General features: G+C 40.5%; 1 protein-coding gene and 1 pseudogene across 2 annotated transcripts in view; one reads left to right on the forward strand and one right to left on the reverse strand.

Annotated features, from left to right (window-relative positions):
* Positions 1-21,111, reverse strand: part of LOC147633018 (antifungal protein ginkbilobin-like protein pseudogene) — a 104,190-nt pseudogene extending 83,079 nt beyond the window's left edge. Inside the window, exon 1 of the transcript XR_015267038.1 lies at positions 20,553-21,111. The product of XR_015267038.1 is annotated as an antifungal protein ginkbilobin-like protein pseudogene (transcript). The remainder of the gene's footprint in view (positions 1-20,552) is intronic.
* Positions 3,564-4,580, forward strand: LOC147633019 (uncharacterized). The gene has a single exon (XM_086806828.1). It carries the CDS (start codon positions 3,564-3,566, stop codon positions 4,578-4,580), a length of 1,017 nt encoding a protein of 338 aa, XP_086662954.1.
* Positions 21,112-21,352: the final 241 nt, after the last annotated feature.

Below are 21,352 nucleotides of genomic sequence, written 5' to 3' on the forward strand. Positions count from 1 at the left end.
CTTGAATTTTCCATATTCTATTACATGAAGTGTGTCTCCACTTGGTTGCATACTCCAAAATTTTGCTCGCTTGGTGGTTGAGTTGGCGCTCTCTTCATTTATGATGGTTGGGAATGGTCGAGATTCTCTTGTTTTTCGAAAAGCGCTTCTGATTGCCATGGTCGCTCTTTCATGGAAAAAGGACTCCCCAATGGCCATTTCCTAGTTCTTTAAAACTCCCTCTCTCCATGTACTATTTTTCAATGAGATGCCAAGACAATTAACCTCTTACTAGATGAAAATTTTCATGCGAAATTAGTTGATTTTTGGCTTTTAAGGCTAGCGTCCCTTTAGGTAAGTCACGTGCCAAAAATTCTTCTATTTAACATGGAGGAGATGGAATACATGTTTTTCTTAGCACCAACCTTGCCTACTATGCTTGTCTTGCATACATTAAACCTGTCAGGCCACTGTTGATGAGTGATCATGGTGAGGACTTGGGCTGGGAGCACCAATTCGGGCATGTGAATATCCTCCCACTTCACAGCTGCACTCTTGGTCCTCCTTATGTCAACTGCATGTTGGATGATTGGGTTTACGTTCTTGTATTGCCTATATTTCTCCTCCTGGTAGGGCAGATGTAGTGCTGCGCACACATTCTATTGTGTTAGCTAGATACGTACTTCTTCATCCCCTTCTCCTTGTACCTTTCCCACCATGGCTCATGAATTGTAGGAGCTGATGAATTGGATGCACCGGGGCGGGGAATATCCAGTCCCTAGGGTGGTGGTAGCTATGTGTAGTCTCCCAAGCCTATGAGACTACATGAAAGGTAAGACCCAATCATCTTGGAGTAACCTATGGCACTGGGGTAGTTGGAAGGCTTCACATGCGGCTCACTCTCAACCTTTTATAGACCATTTCTAAGGCAATCATGCCCATACTTCTCTTCATCTCTAAGACACATACAAGCATCCTCAATCACATGTTTTTCTTTGCGTCAGGGTTGTATAGACGGTAACCCTTTGACTCCATACTATACCCCAAGAAGATACACTTTCTGCTTTTGGAATCCCACTTGGTCCTGGATGCATCTGGAACATGCATAAAACATTCACACACCCAAAGGTTCAAAAATATGCAACTGAAGGTTTCTTACCAGACCATGCTTCTTAAGGAGTCTTGCCCTTTACTGCCTTGGTGTAACTCCTATTAAGGATATGCACCGCTGTGTTTACTGCCTTGGCCCAAAAAGGTATTTGGCAAGCCTTTACCCTTTATTAGAAATAAGTATAACCATGATGTTATAGTATCATTGACTTATGAGCCATTGTTCCATTTTGCAGGTTGGTATCTTTGCGCTTCCACATTCCCAACCTAATTCTGATCCTTTGTCTTCTCCCAAGGATACTTATTAGCAGGACCGCCAAGTGTAAAGGTGCACCAACACCCTCACAATATTTCAGAATATGACTTCATTACCTGAAATATAATGCTTTCAAGAGGTCCGATGTCTATGAATAATTTTTTAGGTGGATTGAATTGCTTTTTAGTAACCTCCGAGTGGATCTAAACTTCACTACAAGGGTGGAAGTGCATGTAAGAGTTGAACCAAAAAAAATAAAAATAAAAAGGAGGGTGAACTCACGGTGGGGGCATTGCATCTTGCGCGAACTGATACTCGGGGCTTCTGAGCCTGCAAGGGATCAACATTACCAAGAGCGCTTGCAGTACCGGTAGACGTATAGGTAGCAGCTGTTCGCAGATTCATGGCTGTCCCTAATTTGCCAACTAAACATGTATTTTTGCTTGTAGTTACCAAAGAGTCTTCCATGGATATTGGAGGAGATGAACATCTTTTAGAATATATCGGTGCGGAGCTCCATCTGTGCAATCTCTGATCCCCTCCATAAATTTCTCTAAAGGAATGCATTTTATCTTCTTCGGTGAACGTTAATCTCCCTTCTAGTCTTATTTTATGAGAATTGGTGCCTTTTCTCTCATCCAACTCATTATAACCCTCATTCGCCAGCAACAACTCGTTGGGTTTTGTCTCTTCAATTTTCCAGTAGCTCCGTTTGTGCATGGACGAGATTAACTGATCTAATCATACCGCCCCTTCACCCTCATAACGTCCTGGATAAGGACTCTCATTAGAGGCCGAGCTAGGATCTCTAATGTGCCTCATTGCGGATTTCAGATGTGGATGAAGCTGTGTATAGATCCCTTCCGTAGTGGACGTAGTTGTCTGATCATGCAAGTAAAACTATATTAATGTGGATAAAACAACTTTCAAACGATCACTAGATTAACTTAAGAGATTACAATACGTTTATGTACCGTGCAAATCACAAGTTTGATTAGGCAAATTAACATTCGGTAATGATCACACTTCATCATTAGGTTATTAATGATCAAACTATGAAGACCATACGGATCACGGGGTTATTTATTTAAAGCCTGAATAGGGGCACACAATGAACGATAAATAAAATTCATTAATTAGTGGAATCTAAAAACCTAAGGTTCAAAAAATCTCAAATATTTAAATTTTTAGTAACCTTATTAATTGAGGTTTTTCTCCAACCGTAACTTTTTGGCACCCCTCTCTCTCCCCCTCTCAACCGCTATCGCCACCCCTTTCTCTCCCCCTCTCTCTCTTTCTCTCTCTGTGCGCCCTTCTGGTCATTTTCCCCTCCTTTTTACGTAAAGAGAGGCGTCACCCACGGACGAGATGACCGAGGGAGGACGGAAAGCCTAGGACGACGTGACTCGTGTGCATGGGATGACATGAAGCAGGCAAGGCGTCAGATTTGAAGGGGTCTCAAGTCCGGATTCGGATCTTTTACCGTCTTCACCGTAATACTGCAACTGCGTCTGGTACGCTCTCGCTAATAGGGGCACACAATTAACGATAAATAAAATTCATTAATAGAGAGCGTAGAGTAGAGCGCCTCGTCAAGCATGAGCTTCTGTTGCTGCGGCAGTGCTGCCTGTATGGCAAGGCCGGCCCATCACGGATTCACGATTCCAAGATTATGCTGTTTGAGCAGGCGCCTGTGCAGGCCTCGGATTTGCACTCCGTAAGCTGATCTCCATGAAGATTTCCCCGTCTGGCCGTATCCGTCATGATTACGCTTCAAACGGCCCATTTTTGACGCTCGCTGAATCCGTCTCGCTTCTCCATTTTTTTTTCTTTTGAGAATAGCATTTTGCAGCAGTTGGATCCATTCTTTGCTTTTGGGCGATTTTTCTGTAGGGTTAGTATTCTTTCCGGCAAGCATTTATGGAATTTTTCTGTTCCGCACTGATTAGGAAAGCTATCTGCCGCTTGATAACAAACAATATAAATTTTTAATTTATTCATTTATTTTTGTTTTTTCACTAATTTGACTATATGTATTCTGAAATATTAACCTATTTTTTCTTATTTTTTATGTAGTGAAATGTCAAAAATGAAAAAAAGAGCAAGAGAATCAACAACTGGAAAATTTATAAATTCAACTAATGAAGGCCATGAAGTTTCAAGCATAGAACCTAAGAAAAATCGTGGAAGACCAAAGAAGTTATCTAATGAAGATGCAATGTTAGATCAATCCAATGTCAACTTGAAAGTGCTTGAGCTAAGTGTGACAATATCATTAGGTGGTAGTGACATTGATGAAGCATTACTAAATAATCTTCATGAATTTATCACTAAGGAATGCCTTGTTGGTAGTTGCTCATTGGAAAGAGGAGGCACAGTTTTCCATTTACATTATCAAATGGTCATTAGAATTCATGCAAAGTCAATAATTGCAGTTAATAAGCTCATAAAAAAGTATCTTGGTTGGGATAAGAATAATCCCATTGGTGGCATTGTAATGTGTAGAGCATTAAGGCAGAAGAACATGCACACATTTCATGGTATGATAGGCTATTGTATGAAAGATATTGATAAGCCTCATTACAAAAATGTGTCGCATAATATTAGTGCTGAAGATATTTCAAAGGGAATAGAAATTTACATGCAATATGGTGCAGATGATTTGAAGAACAAAGTTTGTCTTACTCCAACAAACATTTTTGATAGAGCATTGATGTTTTGGAAGTTCTATTTAAAGCATCCTTCAGGCAATAATTTCTGCACCACCATTCATAAAATGATCAAGACAGGAAAGTACTACCCGTCTTCTAATTGGATAACACCATATCAAGGAAGAGGAATGGAGCTTCAAAAAGTTGATGCTTTATGGAGGACAATGGTATACCCATCAAACACAACAATGAAAGATATCTATGATATTTTTATTAATAAACAAAATTTTGATGCTTCACATCCAAGATTAGATTGGTTTATGAACAGATGGAAAAGAAATGAGAATGAAGTTGACGATTTGAGGTATGCCTTTAATGAAGATGAAATAGTAGAGAATTCTTATAAGACAAATAAGCAAACAATTGAAATAATGGAGGAAGAGCAAACACATAGACCGGGTAAAGAAATTGAAAAAGATAAAGACATTCCAATTGATATCGAAGTTGATGATAGTGACAATGAGGAGAACATCCACAAGCTAGAATATATTCCTTTATTACAGAAAAAAATATTGGTATTGTAATCACTTGAAATATCAATAAATGACATTTTTATTATGTTTTTCTCAAATGTGAATCCATAGGAATTTTTGTCTTGAAAAATAAAAAATATCTATGGTTATCTTTTTGTCGTCCTCTTTTTGTCCTCTTTTTGAATCGAGAGTTATGATTTTTTCCGAATAGGAGAGTGAATAGATTATCCATACAAATAACTTAGGTCATTGACGACCACGAGTTTTATAGGGTTAGAAACAATGATGCAACTATGCTTAAAGACCAGATGAATCACCGGACTAATTAAACTGAATTCTAAGACCATGCATCAAGGCGAATTGAAGCGAATCCGTAGCATTGTGAAGGGGTTAGTTAACAGATCATTGAGGCGAAATGAAGCAAAATTACCACAATAGTCTTGATTTGTTACTAAAGCAATCTTAATCAGACCTTGTCAACATTAATGGCCGGACAAAAAACATGTAATTCTAAGCAATATTAGATCAGAAACCGGCCTTTTGAGTAGAAAAATTAATTACTAACCAAACGCTGTGCGGCGCCCCCGCGGCCATTTGCATTCATGGCGTTATCATGTACTCCCTCTGTAGAGTCGAAAGAGCTGAGCTGCGCTTCCAATTTCCCATACTCGGCCATTATTTGCAACAAAGCAGATCTCAGCCTCTCATTCTCTTCCTTCATTTGGTCCACCTCCATTTGTAGCACCGTAACCTGTTATATTAATTAAACGACACACATATGTGGGGTTATCTAATTCAAGTCATCACCGCATGCTAATTAGGTCATTCATCAAATTTTAATGAGGTTGCATACATCATTGCATTAACCCTAGCTAAAATGTTCAACAATTTCCTCACCGATGTTTTGTCACTAGCTGTCCTTACACTGTTGAACTCAAATATGTACAATTTGCGTGAAAACGGTTGAAAATTATGAGAGCAGTAGGAACCTGTTGATCGATTGCAGTAGACCAAGGATCATGATCAATCAAAGCAAGCTTCAGATCTAGTTTCAAGTCGGTGTAGTCTGCAGTTTTCTGATCACTATTCCTGATCGATGAACCTTGATTCATCAATTGCTGGGAATCAACCTTAGTACCGGGGCTTCCTAGCTGAAGCTTTAACAATAGCCCACCACCCTCCTCTGGTGCATATAATTTTGCCGACTTGCAAGGGCTGTAGTTAGATTTCGGGTTGATTGCCAGCGTGGAGGTTTTTTGGCCACGCTGGCAATTTTGCTTTGAATGCGCCGCTGGACGCCGCCGTCACCGCAAACGGAAGCGACAAACGCACGGTGCAGAGCAGAACCATCCGCCCCTCTTTGTAGCCAAGTTGCTTGCATTCGTAAAAGGATAGTACAACGCAACGTATCTGGGTTCCCCCTCACCTCCATCGGCTAGTCATCAACATAGCAGTCGAAGCAGAGGAGGAGGAGCCTCCACGGGCAGAGAGCTAAAATATTTGAAATTCATGGCATTTTAGGTATACTTTTAGCTCAATAATTTGCAAATTTTTAAGAAATTTTTTTAACATTTTAAGGCTCCAAGTTTTTTGATCCTTTGGAAAAAATAGTTTCTGTGAACACTCAACTTGATGAAAAAGGTTTAAATATCGAAATTGATTTTGGTCACTCGCACAAGTGGCAGATTATGTGTAATGTGTGAGAGTCTCCACCACGTAGACATATTTGAATCATATGTATTGTGTGTGTGTGTGTGTTGTGCGTGCACCCCATGTGAACCAGCCTTAGCCGCCATACCCTTTTACCTACCCTTAGTTGCCACTACCCTTCACCCGTGTGGATGTTTATGTTTTTGAAGCTTTGACAGTAATGTTTATCACTACTAGATGATGCAATATTGGTGCAAGTTTGCTTATGCTCCACTATGGTTTCTTATTTATCTTAAACATGGCCATTCTCATTGTCACTTGTATATAATATAAAATAATGACTTATATAAAATACCACCATTTGATAGAGGAGTCACTTGTATAACATACCACCATTTTGATATTCAACACCTCCACACACCACCTTTGAACCATTTGACATCAAAGGTAAATAAGCTGAATGTTCTAACTCCAACTCCTTTGAACCATTTGACATCAAAGGTAGATTAGCTGAATGTTCTAACTCCAACCCCTAAGACGTTTTTTGAATAGTTTCGTAATAATCAAGTTTGTTGACTACAATATTGGTATCCCATCTACTAGGTCAATGACTCAGTGCAAAAGGGTCTTTCTTTTCAACCATGCACTTTTTATACTACCACCAAACAAACTTAAAAAACATATGTATATGTTAAGCATATGCCTATAATTACTATAATTAAAGGAGAATTTCAAATTTACTTATATTGAAATTCAAATTTACTTATATTGAAATTCACAACCTCATGTGAATGAAGGCTTGGATTTGAACGACGACGCTTTTGTGGAGACTATTCTAGGGAAGAACACATGAGCTTAAGGGCTGCCTATCTCCATTTATGGCATTTTGACATTATGATGACATTATGAACTTTTTGCCATGGGGTTTACGTTTTGGATGACATTTTGAAGACCCTACTTTTTTGACGACATTTTGACATTTTCAGTTTTCATTTTTATGGTTCAGATCAGTTTTCAATTTTCAGAATGTAGACAAGGGAGATAGAGAGAGCCTACATTGTACATTACCAAACCTTAGAACAACAATTTGTAAATCACAATAGAGAGCATATATAGATTTGAAAATCCACCTTCATGTAATATGGGCTTCATGATACAATGGTTATACATTCATACATATAGATGCCATCATGTAATCTGGGCGTCATTGCCCTCTAGCTCAATTGTTGCTTGCATCGACTCTTTAACTGCACGTGCATCCAATTTGGCTTGCATGGAGGGGCGTCTACCCTTAACTGTAGCAATGAAGGAGGTGCCAACTTGATTGCCATACATTGTTTTGTGCTTCTTCCTGTTGATCCCTTTCTCAATGAAAGACTTTGCTCTCTTCAAGCTATTCCCAAAGCCATCTCTAGTTCGTACAAAAGACTTTGCAAGCTCAATGCCCTCCTCTCTTTGTGCTTTCAATGTATGTAGTTGCCCAAGTGTCTTCTTCATGCTAGTGGTAGCCTCATGAATAAGCTCGGCATCATCCTGTACAAAATCCACAAGTTGTTGGAAAGTGTCATGTAAATGATTCAAGCTTGACCTCTTTGTAGACTTTGAAGATGCAGCCTCACAATTGTGCCCTTCCTCCAAGCTCGCATCATCCTCAATGTTGAGGTCATCAGGCTTAATCTCAAGTAGTCTCCTCGGGACCATCTCCAAGGCACTATCTTCATACATGCTCACACAATGTGACACCATACCTTGCTCCTGAACACCGGCCATGAGCATCACCTTGATTTGATGCTTGCATATGTTGCCAAGCTCGGACCAATGGCATGTACAACATGCCCATTGACAATCTGAGTTGTAGACAGTGTACACTTGGTTTGGATTGGAGAGGCTTCGAACGTAAGCATCTGCCTTCATGTTGCTACCAATGAATGACACATAATCATCTGGAATTTTGAGAGCTCGTTCACGCGAGCTCTCCACTACATTCTCAATGGCATTGTTTCTCTTAAATCCCCCTTCCTTCACAACTTGTATGTACCAATAATGAGGTACACAAGCTGTTGTTAGCTTGTAAAGAAGCCAATCCACTCGACGCCCCACCATTTTCTTAGAAGATCCTAGAAATCTGTACTTCAAAACTCCATGGTACGCCTCGATTGCACCATTCGTGTCTTGAGCCCAAATGTCCAAAGGTGAGGGATTTTGAAGTACAGATTTCTAGGATCTTCTAAGAAAATGGTGGGGCGTCGAGTGGATTGGCTTCTTTACAAGCTAACAACAGCTTGTGTACCTCATTATTGGTACATACAAGTTGTGAAGGAAGGGGGATTTAAGAGAAACAATGCCATTGAGAATGTAGTGGAGAGCTCGCGTGAACGAGCTCTCAAAATTCCAGATGATTATGTGTCATTCATTGGTAGCAACATGAAGGCAGATGCTTACGTTCGAAGCCTCTCCAATCCAAACCAAGTGTACACTGTCTACAACTCAGATTGTCAATGGGCATGTTGTACATGCCATTGGTCCGAGCTTGGCAACATATGCAAGCATCAAATCAAGGTGATGCTCATGGCCGGTGTTCAGGAGCAAGGTATGGTGTCACATTGTGTGAGCATGTATGAAGATAGTGCCTTGGAGATGGTCCCGAGGAGACTACTTGAGATTAAGCCTGATGACCTCAACATTGAGGATGATGCGAGCTTGGAGGAAGGGCACAATTGTGAGGCTGCATCTTCAAAGTCTACAAAGAGGTCAAGCTTGAATCATTTACATGACACTTTCCAACAACTTGTGGATTTTGTACAGGATGATGCCGAGCTTATTCATGAGGCTACCACTAGCATGAAGAAGACACTTGGGCAACTACATACATTGAAAGCACAAAGAGAGGAGGGCATTGAGCTTGCAAAGTCTTTTGTACGAACTAGAGATGGCTTTGGGAATAGCTTGAAGAGAGCAAAGTCTTTCATTGAGAAAGGGATCAACAGGAAGAAGCACAAAACAATGTATGGCAATCAAGTTGGCACCTCCTTCATTGCTACAGTTAAGGGTAGACGCCCCTCCATGCAAGCCAAATTGGATGCACGTGCAGTTAAAGAGTCGATGCAAGCAACAATTGAGCTAGAGGGCAATGACGCCCAGATTACATGATGGCATCTATATGTATGAATGTATAACCATTGTATCATGAAGCCCATATTACATGAAGGTGGATTTTCAAATCTATATATGCTCTCTATTGTGATTTACAAATTGTTGTTCTAAGGTTTGGTAATGTACAATGTAGGCTCTCTCTATCTCCCTTGTCTACATTCTGAAAATTGAAAACTGATCTGAACCATAAAAATGAAAACTGAAAATGTCAAAATGTCGTCAAAAAAGTAGGGTCTTCAAAATGTCATCCAAAACGTAAACCCCATGGCAAAAAGTTCATAATGTCATCATAATGTCAAAATGCCATAAATGGAGATAGGCAGCCCTTAAGCTCATGTGTTCTTCCCTAGAATAGTCTCCACAAAAGCGTCGTCGTTCAAATCCAAGCCTTCATTCACATGAGGTTGTGAATTTCAATATAAGTAAATTTGAATTTCAATATAAGTAAATTTGAAATTCTCCTTTAATTATAGTAATTATAGGCATATGCTTAACATATACATATGTTTTTTAAGTTTGTTTGGTGGTAGTATAAAAAGTGCATGGTTGAAAAGAAAGACCCTTTTGCACTGAGTCATTGACCTAGTAGATGGGATACCAATATTGTAGTCAACAAACTTGATTATTACGAAACTATTCAAAAAACGTCTTAGGGGTTGGAGTTAGAACATTCAGCTAATCTACCTTTGATGTCAAATGGTTCAAAGGAGTTGGAGTTAGAACATTCAGCTTATTTACCTTTGATGTCAAATGGTTCAAAGGTGGTGTGTGGAGGTGTTGAATATCAAAATGGTGGTATGTTATACAAGTGACTCCTCTATCAAATGGTGGTATTTTATATAAGTCATTATTTTATATTATATACAAGTGACAATGAGAATGGCCATGTTTAAGATAAATAAGAAACCATAGTGGAGCATAAGCAAACTTGCACCAATATTGCATCATCTAGTAGTGATAAACATTACTGTCAAAGCTTCAAAAACATAAACATCCACACGGGTGAAGGGTAGTGGCAACTAAGGGTAGGTAAAAGGGTATGGCGGCTAAGGCTGGTTCACATGGGGTGCACGCACAACACACACACACACACAATACATATGATTCAAATATGTCTACGTGGTGGAGACTCTCACACATTACACATAATCTGCCACTTGTGCGAGTGACCAAAATCAATTTCGATATTTAAACCTTTTTCATCAAGTTGAGTGTTCACAGAAACTATTTTTTCCAAAGGATCAAAAAACTTGGAGCCTTAAAATGTTAAAAAAATTTCTTAAAAATTTGCAAATTATTGAGCTAAAAGTATACCTAAAATGCCATGAATTTCAAATATTTTAGCTCTCTGCCCGTGGAGGCTCCTCCTCCTCTGCTTCGACTGCTATGTTGATGACTAGCCGATGGAGGTGAGGGGGAACCCAGATACGTTGCGTTGTACTATCCTTTTACGAATGCAAGCAACTTGGCTACAAAGAGGGGCGGATGGTTCTGCTCTGCACCGTGCGTTTGTCGCTTCCGTTTGCGGTGACGGCGGCGTCCAGCGGCGCATTCAAAGCAAAATTGCCAGCGTGGCCAAAAAACCTCCACGCTGGCAATCAACCCGAAATCTAACTACAGCCTCGCCGATCAGTTCTTGTCGCGAGATAGGATCGCTATTATCAGGAATTGATTCTCGCGACAAGAACTGATCGGCGATCGCTATTATCAGGAATTGATTCTCGCGACAAGAACTGATCGGCGAGCTGCAGGTCTTCACTTCGATTTCTGTCATTGCTATCTGGATCCTCTATGATCGTCACATCATTAATGCGAGGCTCCATGTCAATCGCGCTTCAACCAAAACTAATTAACTAAAGTTTGCTTTGCAAACGAGTAATAAAGGCTTCTGTCGTGAGGAGAGAAGAAGCATTTCTTGAGAAAGGCCAGCAGCGCATGCAGCTTGCGCGGAATGTACACAGAGAAGAAGAGGTCTAGGATTCTGTCCACGATATGGGGTTAATTAATGAGAAGGAAAGAAGAGTTTTAGAGCTTTTCGTTTCGTGGAAGGAAAATAAACACACACAATTAAATAACGCATACTTAAAATAAAAATTATGCTTTAATCAAATCATGACACATGGGATACCTCAAGTTTGTCATTTTAATATATACTAGTAGTGTTTCCCGTCGCCTCTAGCACGAGGTGGATCCTCTTTTTAACTTTTGTGTATATGCCACATCAACTCTCTCTCTTTCGCACTCCTACGATGTTAAAAGCCTTTATCTCCTGGGTGCGTGTGTGTGAATAATAAATGGACAAATCAGGCTCACCTTTCTATCACTCAAGGGTGGTGGTAGGTTGGTTAGCCCAATTTGTTCATGGAAGTGAATTTGGACACGTTGTTTGTTCAAATATCACCTCTTGTCAGATAGATCATTGTGGTTTCTTGGGATTGTTCCTACGACATTAAAAGCCCCTGCCCCCCCTCCTCTCTCTCTCTCTCTCTCTCTCTCTCTCTCTCTCTCTCTCTCTCTCTCTCTCTCTCTCTCTCTCGGCCCCCCCCTATTCTTTTATGTTCTTTTAGTACAAAAGTTTCCTTTTCCTTTGACAAAAATAGGGGGAAAAAAATCTCTTAAGTTTTTTAGAAATTTGTGCAAAGGCTTCCTTTGAGTTATACTACAATTTCAAGGCAGAGGTGACATAACCTGCCGCCTTCTCCAAAAACAATTGCATGTATAAACGCGGCTGTTTATTATACATGCGCATATACACGTGCTCCTACACGCGACCACCTGTCTATACCTAACACATAACCCGCCGCCTTCTCCAAAAACAATTTTCAAACTCCATCTTTCCTCTCCTTCGTCATCGCCAAATCTTCCCTCTGCAACAAAGAACTAAAGCCAAGTGCAAGGAGCAGACACGGGTGCAAGGAGCAGACACAGGTGAAGGAAACCAGCCAAAAACAAGACTCACTTTTCCAGAGGTGAGTCAGTTTGCCATTTGTCATGTCTCTTTCCTTCCATTTGTTTATGGGATTGTCTCTTTTCCTTATGCGATTGTCTCCGTCCTTCTCTCGTCGTGCCTGCTTCAGTATTTTTGTGAACGATAGTGACAGTCTCGGCTTTCTTTTTAAGAAAGACTTGTTGGTGGTCTGTCGTGTTTGAAAACGTTTTTGCGCAGACTGCGTGTACGAGCTCGTGTATGTCTACCTGTACCCTGTTTGCACAGATTGTTCACGCGCAGATACACGCATTTTTGGACGGGTTTTTACACGCGACTGTGTTTGTCCTTGTATAAGGGTGCAGAAAAGTGTCATTTATAGTGTCATAAAATTGTCATCAGAATTGTCATCTGAGTTGTCATCAAAAGTGTCATTCAAGTTGTCATCAGAAGTGTCATTTAGGTTGGGATTTGAAGAGTCGGTTAGGATTTGAATAGTTACTTAGGAATCGAAAGGTCAAGAGTCATTTTGAATATGAAGAGTCGTCTAGGAGTCTTTTTAAAAGACATAGCCTTCTTGTAATGGTGGAAGAAAGCACGTGGAAGCAAGCAAGTAAGTGTGGGTGTGAGAAATCAAGAATCAGTTTATCAGTTTCAGTTTTCAGTTTCGTCTCTCTCTCTTTCTCGTCTCTCTGAGGAATGCTCCAATGAGAGTCTCTTGTGTGTGTTTGTGGAAATGTTGAAGCCACAGCTTCAACACTTGGCGATCAACACGGTGGGTATCCTGTCTCTTGCTGGCGGAGGTTAGCAAGCAGAAGCAGTGAAGCATACACATGGCTGATTGTAGAAGGCATCAGGAAGGTTGGTGTGGATGGCACCAAGCCAAAGGCGCAAATCATAGTAGTCAGGAGGTTCTTGAATGTTGCAATTCAATCAGGAATTCTTTATTCAGTGACACCAGGGCGAATCCATTAACCAGGGAAGCAGTTTGGCTAGCTGATTTCAGCACCTATGCAGATATCGTTGCTGTGTGGAGATGGCAAGTGCAAGGCTCAATTATCGTGCTATTTTCTGTGAGCAATTTGGCTAATTCCGAGGAGGAAGCGATTTCTTTTGCTGTTCAAAGTTCATTCAAGGTGGGCAGTTCGGCGCTCATGGCGGCGGTTCAGAATACACGGCTCAAAGGGGTTACATCAGGCGTCAAGAGAGGAGCACTGGTGCAGCCGAATGTGAGAATATTTTGCAAAAGGGCGGATGCCAGAAGTAATCAATATTTTTTGTCTTAATAAAGGCCACCATCGATAATTTCATATGCACATTATTTTTTGTCAATGGTTCGACTGTATATGCAGCAGAAGCTTCATTTCTTTTCATGCCATATGCTATGGTTACACCGGAGCGGGTTCACGTTGCTAGATTTCAAAATGGAGGAGACACAGATGTTGCAGAAGGGTGAATCATCAGAGGGGCGTTTTCTTTTCTAATTTCGTATGGCTGTTTTTATGGTAGCAATTCAGGAGGCTGTTCATGTGCGGTAATGGTGAAGTTACAGATGAGGACCTATTGCAATTGGTTAAGGAGAGTTTTAATGCATTCAAGGGAGTCGTGCAAAGAAAATCAGTGTGAGGAGTTGATGAAGATGGAGTCTTTCAAAGTGTTGACATCAAGAGAAGCTTTTTGAAGTGGATTCAAGAAGACTTTTTGCAAGGATGGAGTGTTCCAAAGGAGGCATACCGATAAAGAGAAGATTGGATGTACTACCTAGCAATGCGAAGCCGGCAAGAAGCACGAATCTTCGAAAAGCTGATGGAGGAGTCTTTTGGTGAATCAATGCCAAGAGAGATTTTCAATTATTGTCTCAAAATTCAATGTAAACCCTGGGAAAAGGCATTTGACCTCTCTCAAGGGAATTTGTGGGTTCTCAATTGCTACGCAAATGTTCCCTCGTGCGTGCCACACAAATGTTCCCTCGTGCATGCCAGTGTATAAGGGTGGAGAAAAGTGTCATTTACAGTGTCATAAAACTGTCATCAGAATTGTCATTTGAGTTGTCATCAAAAGTGTCATTCAAGTTATCATCAGAAGTGTCATTTACGTTGGGATTTGAAGAGTCGGTTAGGATTTGAATAGTTACTTAGGAATCGAAAGGTCAAGAGTCATTTTGAATATGAAGAGTCACCTAGGAGTCTATTTAAAAGGCATAGCCTTCTTGTAATCCTGGAAGCAAGCAAGTAAGTGTGGGTGTGAGAAATCAAGAATCAGTTTTATCAGTTTCAGTTTTCAGTTTTGTCTCTCTCTCTCTTTCTCGTCTCTCTGAGGAATGCTCCAATGAGAGTCTCTTGTGTGTGTGTTTGTGGAAATCTTGTTGAAGCCACAGCTTCAACAGTCCTTAAAGTTCACCCATGCTTGCGTGTCTTGCTTGTCCTCTTGTCCAGCTTGCATGTTTGGTCATCCAAAGCAGATTCTTCATGTATATACTTTTATTTTTGCAAATTCTTCATGGATCCAGGTTCTTCATCCGATCCATTTGCGTACGGCACTTGGATGATGGAGATGCTAAATCATTTTGGGCGCCATCCTGGTCCAATTGAGCCTACAGAGTACATGTATGCCCATCCCCCTCCTGGATTCCCTGGTATGGTCACCCCGCCCCTGAGTATCCATGTCACTCCACTGCCGTCTATGCCTACGAGTTCGGCGAGACGGCATGCAACTTCTCCTCTTCCACGCCCACCGAGGAGACATACCCCATCCCAGACACACTCACGCACACCCTCCCAAGCACCGTCACATCAAGGCTCACAGCTACCATCACGTACTCCCTTACAGCCATAGTCACGTACACAGTCACGTACACAATCCCCCAGTCGTGACTCCACCCACAGTACAGAGTAGAGAAAACGCCGTAGTAAAAAGAGTGGGAGTGGAGGATGCAGCGGGTGCTTTGGTGGGGGAGGTAGTACGGCACGCGGTGAGAGAGGAGATAGAGGGAGAAGAGTTAGAGGAGACAGTGAGGATGATGAGGAGGTCAGAGAGGTGGAGGGAGTGATTTACTATGATGTGATGGATAGGGGCGGGGTAGTGATGGATGCGAGGGGGAAAGAGGTAATGGAGTACATGCGTGGTGTAGTTTCAAACTTGTACAGAAATTGTTTTATTAAATTTAAAGATCAAAATAGCCGATTAGTTAGGGAGGTGATAGATGCTGTACATAGTCGGTACCCCAATCCCCCACATGAGACATTCTCGGATGTATGGGGAAGGACGCGAATAAGGGAGATCTTAAGTAATAAAAGATCTCACCTTAAGAAACTCGCATACGATGATGGGCTAAATGTAGCTGCGGGTGGCTATCCTACCGAGAAACCTAGCACTGCGCACAAATGTGAGTGGAAGGAGGCAAAGAAATGAGCAAAGGGTGGTGTGAAGACCAAGCAGCATGCGGAGGCACGATGGATCTAGATGGAGACCATTGGATCTTCGCATTTCGGATTTGGCGGCATCAAGTCATGGGAGGCAGAGTTTGTAAGTATCTTGCCACTTTATTTGATTGTTTACTTAATTCATTGATTCTATGATTGTTTTAATCTTACAAATTGTGTTGATTATGTTACAGTGACGGGTTATGGGGAGAAAGCCCATAGCCCACAATACTGGGTATGCTCGCTGGCATAGCAGACGTGACATGTGGGCCCTCTTCAGAACCGAGGGATGTATTATGGACGTGTAGTTTGAGATGGCCATGAGACCATACGGTCGACAGGTACTTGAAAACTCTAAGCGAATGATTTTGGTTTTTTGAATTACATATATATATACTTATATACGATATATTACTTGAACAGGCACAAGCTGTTGCTGCACCTGCCTGCTGATGCTCCTGCACTGATGATCCACTCGCCGCCACTGCTCCTGCTGGACATGAGCACTACTCATCAGACATGTATACCGATGTGAGCTCATCTAATCATGGAGGGAGCAGCGGGTCATCATCTGGATCTGAGTAGTACTCAGACTTATAGTATCACATTCCATATTGAGGATTTGGTTGTATATATATTTTTGTAACTGAAGCCGTGGGCTTTTTTAGACAAACCAATTTGATTTTGTATATATTTGTTTATAATTGAAGCCATGGGCTACTTCGACATGTGGATCCCTTGTATATATGTGTACACATAAAATTTTGATAGTAATATTGAATCGTGAATTGATAGTATTGCATTCATGTCTGTCTTCAATCGTGTATTGACAATGTATGCATTCATGTCGTTCTTGAATCGTGTATTGACAATGCACTAAATCTTCCTCGTGGATGGTGCAATGCACCAAAAAAAAATCCAGAGAGTGCTATTGGGTGCTGGAATGTTGGAACAGCATTCAGGTACCAAATAGCACTCTCTAGATTTTTTTTTTACTCTCTGTTCGCGTGTATAGACGCGTCAACTTTGTAAAAGTCGCGTGTATATACGTGGATACTCTGTGACATGCGCGTGTATAAGCGCAGCTAAACTGACAAAATGAGTGTAAAAGCCCTCGTATCAGTGCGTCTGACTGTGTCTATACATGCGCTTTTACACGCATGTCTCTGGCCGCGATGATACACAGGCCCGCTACTTTTTTTTCACAAGTCATTTTTCGCGACTAGGAGCGCAGGTATGAGCCCGATCCCTTGTAGTGATATCTCTATGCATAAGTCTAAACCCTAAACTCGGCACCCAAGGGTGAAATAAACATGAGGTTGAATGAATAAGAGAGCTTACCTCAACAATGTCAAGCCAACCAAGAAAAAACAAAAACACAAAGCTTAGACAATAAAGGCAACATGTGATATTAGAAAATTGTTAAGACCTCCTACAATACTACTCAGACAAGCAGGGTGGAAGTGCCACTTTCGGATGATAGCTAAACACAAAGAGAAGAAGAATAAATAAAGAATGGAAAAAGAGGGCTTACCTCTTCTAGCCGAATCCGTATGAACCATTGCGTAGCGGAACCCTTGGCACGTTTTCTTGAATATACCTACAAAAAATGATCATAATAAATCAAAACATTAATTCATTAGCACTATGCATAGACTATGCATAAGAACTATACATAGGGTATGCATACCCTATGCATAACAACTATGCATAGGGTATGCATAGGCTATGCATAAGCACCCCTTTGTATGAGGGATGTTCATACTCCACATTGTGAGCAAACTTGGAGCTATTGAACTTGCAAACAACTTATGGATGGAGTGATGCAAGTGTCACAAATCTTCTTTGGTAAGACTACCTCATTCTATTCTCTCAAATAGAAAATGTTTCATGTTCTATATACTCTCCTTACTAATATTTTGACATATTATTTCTATGCGCTCTCTATGCTAGGTATGGATTACACAAAATGATTCTCTTCAATTCCCTAAGTTATATTGCTTATTTGGTATTCTCATTCACTCACAAGTTATGTATTGGTAAATAGCACACACGATTGCTATGTATGTAGGTACTTATCCTTAAAGGAGATGGATCCTACATCCATTGAGCTGGCTCATCTCAATGCTATTGAGGGAGTGTATATGATTGAGGATAACTTTTCTCAGTAGAACAATTCTCACTAGCCAATTGCATCTTGTGGTCCATTTGGTTAATGAAGTGGCATTGTGTGGTGTTGTTCATGTTCGATGGATCTTTTTCCTTGAAAGGTTCATGAAAACCTTAAAGGACTTAAAGAGTCTCTTGTGTAAATCTCAAAACATCTACCTCGTATAGATCCTTCTACTTCACTGAATGTCAACAAGTTAGTAATCCAACCAATCCCAAATTAAATCTTGATGTAGTATAATAAAAGTGTAACCCCTTTTCTTTGTGATATTAGGTTGTGTTTCATGCGGATCGAATCGATCCAAAGTGGTGATATTCCCCTTGATCAAAACATATCTTTCAAGATCAAGATATGGACGCCGAATCTCTGGATGAGGTGCAAGTACTACCTCAAATCGGCTCATTGGAAGAAGACAATGAAGAAAACATTTTGGAGGGAGCCGATCAAGAGCATGAGGAACATCAATCCGATGAAGATGATGAGTCACCTATGAATCGTTGACAGTGCTTCATTGGATCATGATAGTGATATTGATACTAATATGGAACCCCATCTTTTCATTGAGCTTCCATTAGATATAGACATTGATGAAGCAACACATATGGATTTATTGAGCTTCCATTAGATATAGACATTGATGAAGCAACACATATGGATTTATTACAAGATGGGATAGATTCATGATCTTGACATTGTTTCGCTTCTCAAAAGTTTTCAATTATCTTTTATTTTTGCTCGAAACGTGGCTCCAAGGGTTCTAATGGATATTTTTTAAATGTAACGTGTTTCTAAAATTCAACATCCAACAACTCTTTAGAATTTCATGCAGTGAAAAAATAGCAGCGTAATTTCACTGTACAACAGTGAAATTTCACTGATATAGGCGCGGCCCATAGTAGCGAAATTTTGCTGCTATAAGCATTGTGGAGCAGCGAAATTTTGTTGCTAGAAGCGCTGCTGAGCAGTGAAATTTTGCTGCGGTGCAACAAATAGAATCCCCGACATCCTGACAAAATAAACGTTGTTATGCCCTCGATGTGTTATAGTTTAAAATATAATTTTCTGGTGGTGTAACCAAAAGTACATACAATGTGATAGACTCAATGTGATCTTATGGATAGATCAAAGAAATATGCTTTATAGATCTAAATCATCCTAGGATGCAAGTGATGCATCATGTTCAAGATAGTGATGGTGTAAACATGGATGTAGAGTGCTTAAATTCAATTATGATAGTACAATTTTTATCCATGACTTAGCTATAGACCTTTTTCTCTAGCATAGATTTTTTTATTTTATAAACATGATCATTTGACAATTTGAATCTCTGATCATATTTAGAATTCTGAAAGTATGCATTTTATTTTGTTTTATGAGAAGACTATGAGTATTCATATCCCACCTCTTAGGCTGTTAATGTTCTCTTTTTTTTAAAGCCACATTTTTGTGTCATTTTGGAAAAACCTTTCCTCTTGAGTAAAGAGTTTTCCAAGTTCTCTTTAAATATCCCTACTAGAAAAAAAAACCTTTTGGAAATACCGAATATTTTAATTTGGCATTTCCTAAAAGATTTCCTTAGAAAAAAATGCTCTAAAATTTGCAATATATATTCTCAAAAAAATGCCATATGTTTTTCATTAATAGACGATATCATTCATTTGATGTATTCATTAAAAAAACACTTATGTGGTATTGCCATGCATGAAAAACTAAAAGTATGGACTCACACATTTAAAACTTTTGTATATTGTTTTCTTGGATATCTAGGACCACTGTACATATGTATGCCATCAAGAGTATAAATATCAAACTCTTCAATGGCATTTCAAGAAGTAACTTTAGTAGGTGTAAAACATACACATGTAAGGTTCAATGTTGTGAAGCACTATGTGCAAGTGCCAGATAAGTCTTTATTTGTGAAGGTACATGCATTACTCATTTTGTGTTCTCTCTCTCTCTCTCTCTCTCTCTCTCTCTCGTGTTATGATATTAGAAGAAGAATTAAGCTCCCATAAAAACTTTTCATATTTGTCATTTAATCGACTATAGACGTGGAAAAATGAGGTCATTCTCGTTTTCATTAAGCTTTCATCCTTTGTATACTTTTGATATGTTCATTGACTCGATATTACTCAAAAGCATCGTAATATTTATCTATAAAACTTCATGCATTTTGTGCCCCACGCACGATTTTGGAATGTTTAATGCTATGGAGCTTCTTAAACACATCATTGGAAATCCTTTCGGTTTAAATCAAGTATTATAAGGCAATTCAATGAAAAGAACAAAACATTATTCGCATCTAGAGATGACCTTGCCAAGTTTGCGAATTAAAGTAATTTGGTAGGCTATCATTTTGCATGCTGAGTTTCTGCTTTTCCGAGGGTGTTGCTCCTTTCTTGTGAGGACAACAAACAATTCTCTTAATGCACTGGTTTCAAGCTTTCGAATTACCAAAAGAACAAAGCCAAGTAGGAAATAACCATTTTCCCATGCCATCGCATTTTGTGTGTTCAATTCCAAGTGTTTATTCCATAAAGTATAGGACCTTGAGGTTCAAGACCCAAGGTGACATATCTATAGAACAACAATATCTCGTATGCATTAAGCTAGAACACCAACAGTGGTGGATTATGACGATAATAAATGTGTGTGCGAGAGAGAATATCATGGCGAACTTTCTAATACTATAGAGCAGCGACCTGATCTCGAAGGGTCCCTTAGAAGTTGTAGCATTCATAGTGGATCCAGCAATCAGGGTACTCAACGCGGGCTCCGAGAGCACTGTTGCAGATTCGCCATATGTCGCTAGAGAGCTGCCGAAGGCATTCGTCGCATTGCGAAGGCGAGCAGGAAGCTTTGCAGCAGGCCTCGCCGAAGGCGGGATCGTCGCCACCGCCCGTGCGGGTCTTGAAGGAGTAGCCCTCCGTGTAGGGGGTGTTCTCCACCAGCCGGGTAAATAGAAAGCCCAGGTGGCTCCAGAAGGCACTGCCCTGCGGGATGCCAAGCTTGTCGCAAGCTGCGGACACAACAGAAGTGTTGGTTGCACTTGTAGCAGCAGGGAGCAAGTTGCAGTACATAACTACTAGAAAAGCTGCGATTAGAACGGCGCGCTTCATTGTGGGCTGCGATTGACACTCTGTGTGTGTGTGTGTGAGAGAGAGAGAGAGAGAGAGAGACAGACAGACTATGAGCCCTAGTTTATCACTTCAATCTACACAAATTTGTGAGAGAGAATAGCAGGCCCAGTGAGCTCAGTTCACGGCCATGGCAATGGCTCAATATTTATGGTCATAGTAGGCAATGGCAATGGTGGCGGCTGTCACATGCGCACGTGTTTGTGATCGAAGGGTCGTCGGCGAGTGCGGTTTGTCTCGGCTTGAAACTCCTCAAACACGCGTAACTAGTTACTTTATTCAAATTAGGCTTTCTACCAGAGTCTGCGTGTAGTAATCATGAGCCGTTGACGCCCATGCCCCCAACAAGGAGAGCCAAGACTAGC

Source organism: Cibotium barometz, chromosome 12, assembly GCF_041138505.1.
Source record: "Cibotium barometz isolate CiBa-2024 chromosome 12, ASM4113850v1, whole genome shotgun sequence".
Taxonomy (NCBI): Eukaryota; Viridiplantae; Streptophyta; class Polypodiopsida; order Cyatheales; family Cibotiaceae; genus Cibotium; species Cibotium barometz.

Coding starts and splice junctions, on each gene's coding strand:
- LOC147633019 (XM_086806828.1), top strand. CDS start 3,564: ATGTTAGATCAATCCAATGTCAACTTGAAAGTGCTTGAGCTAAGTGTG.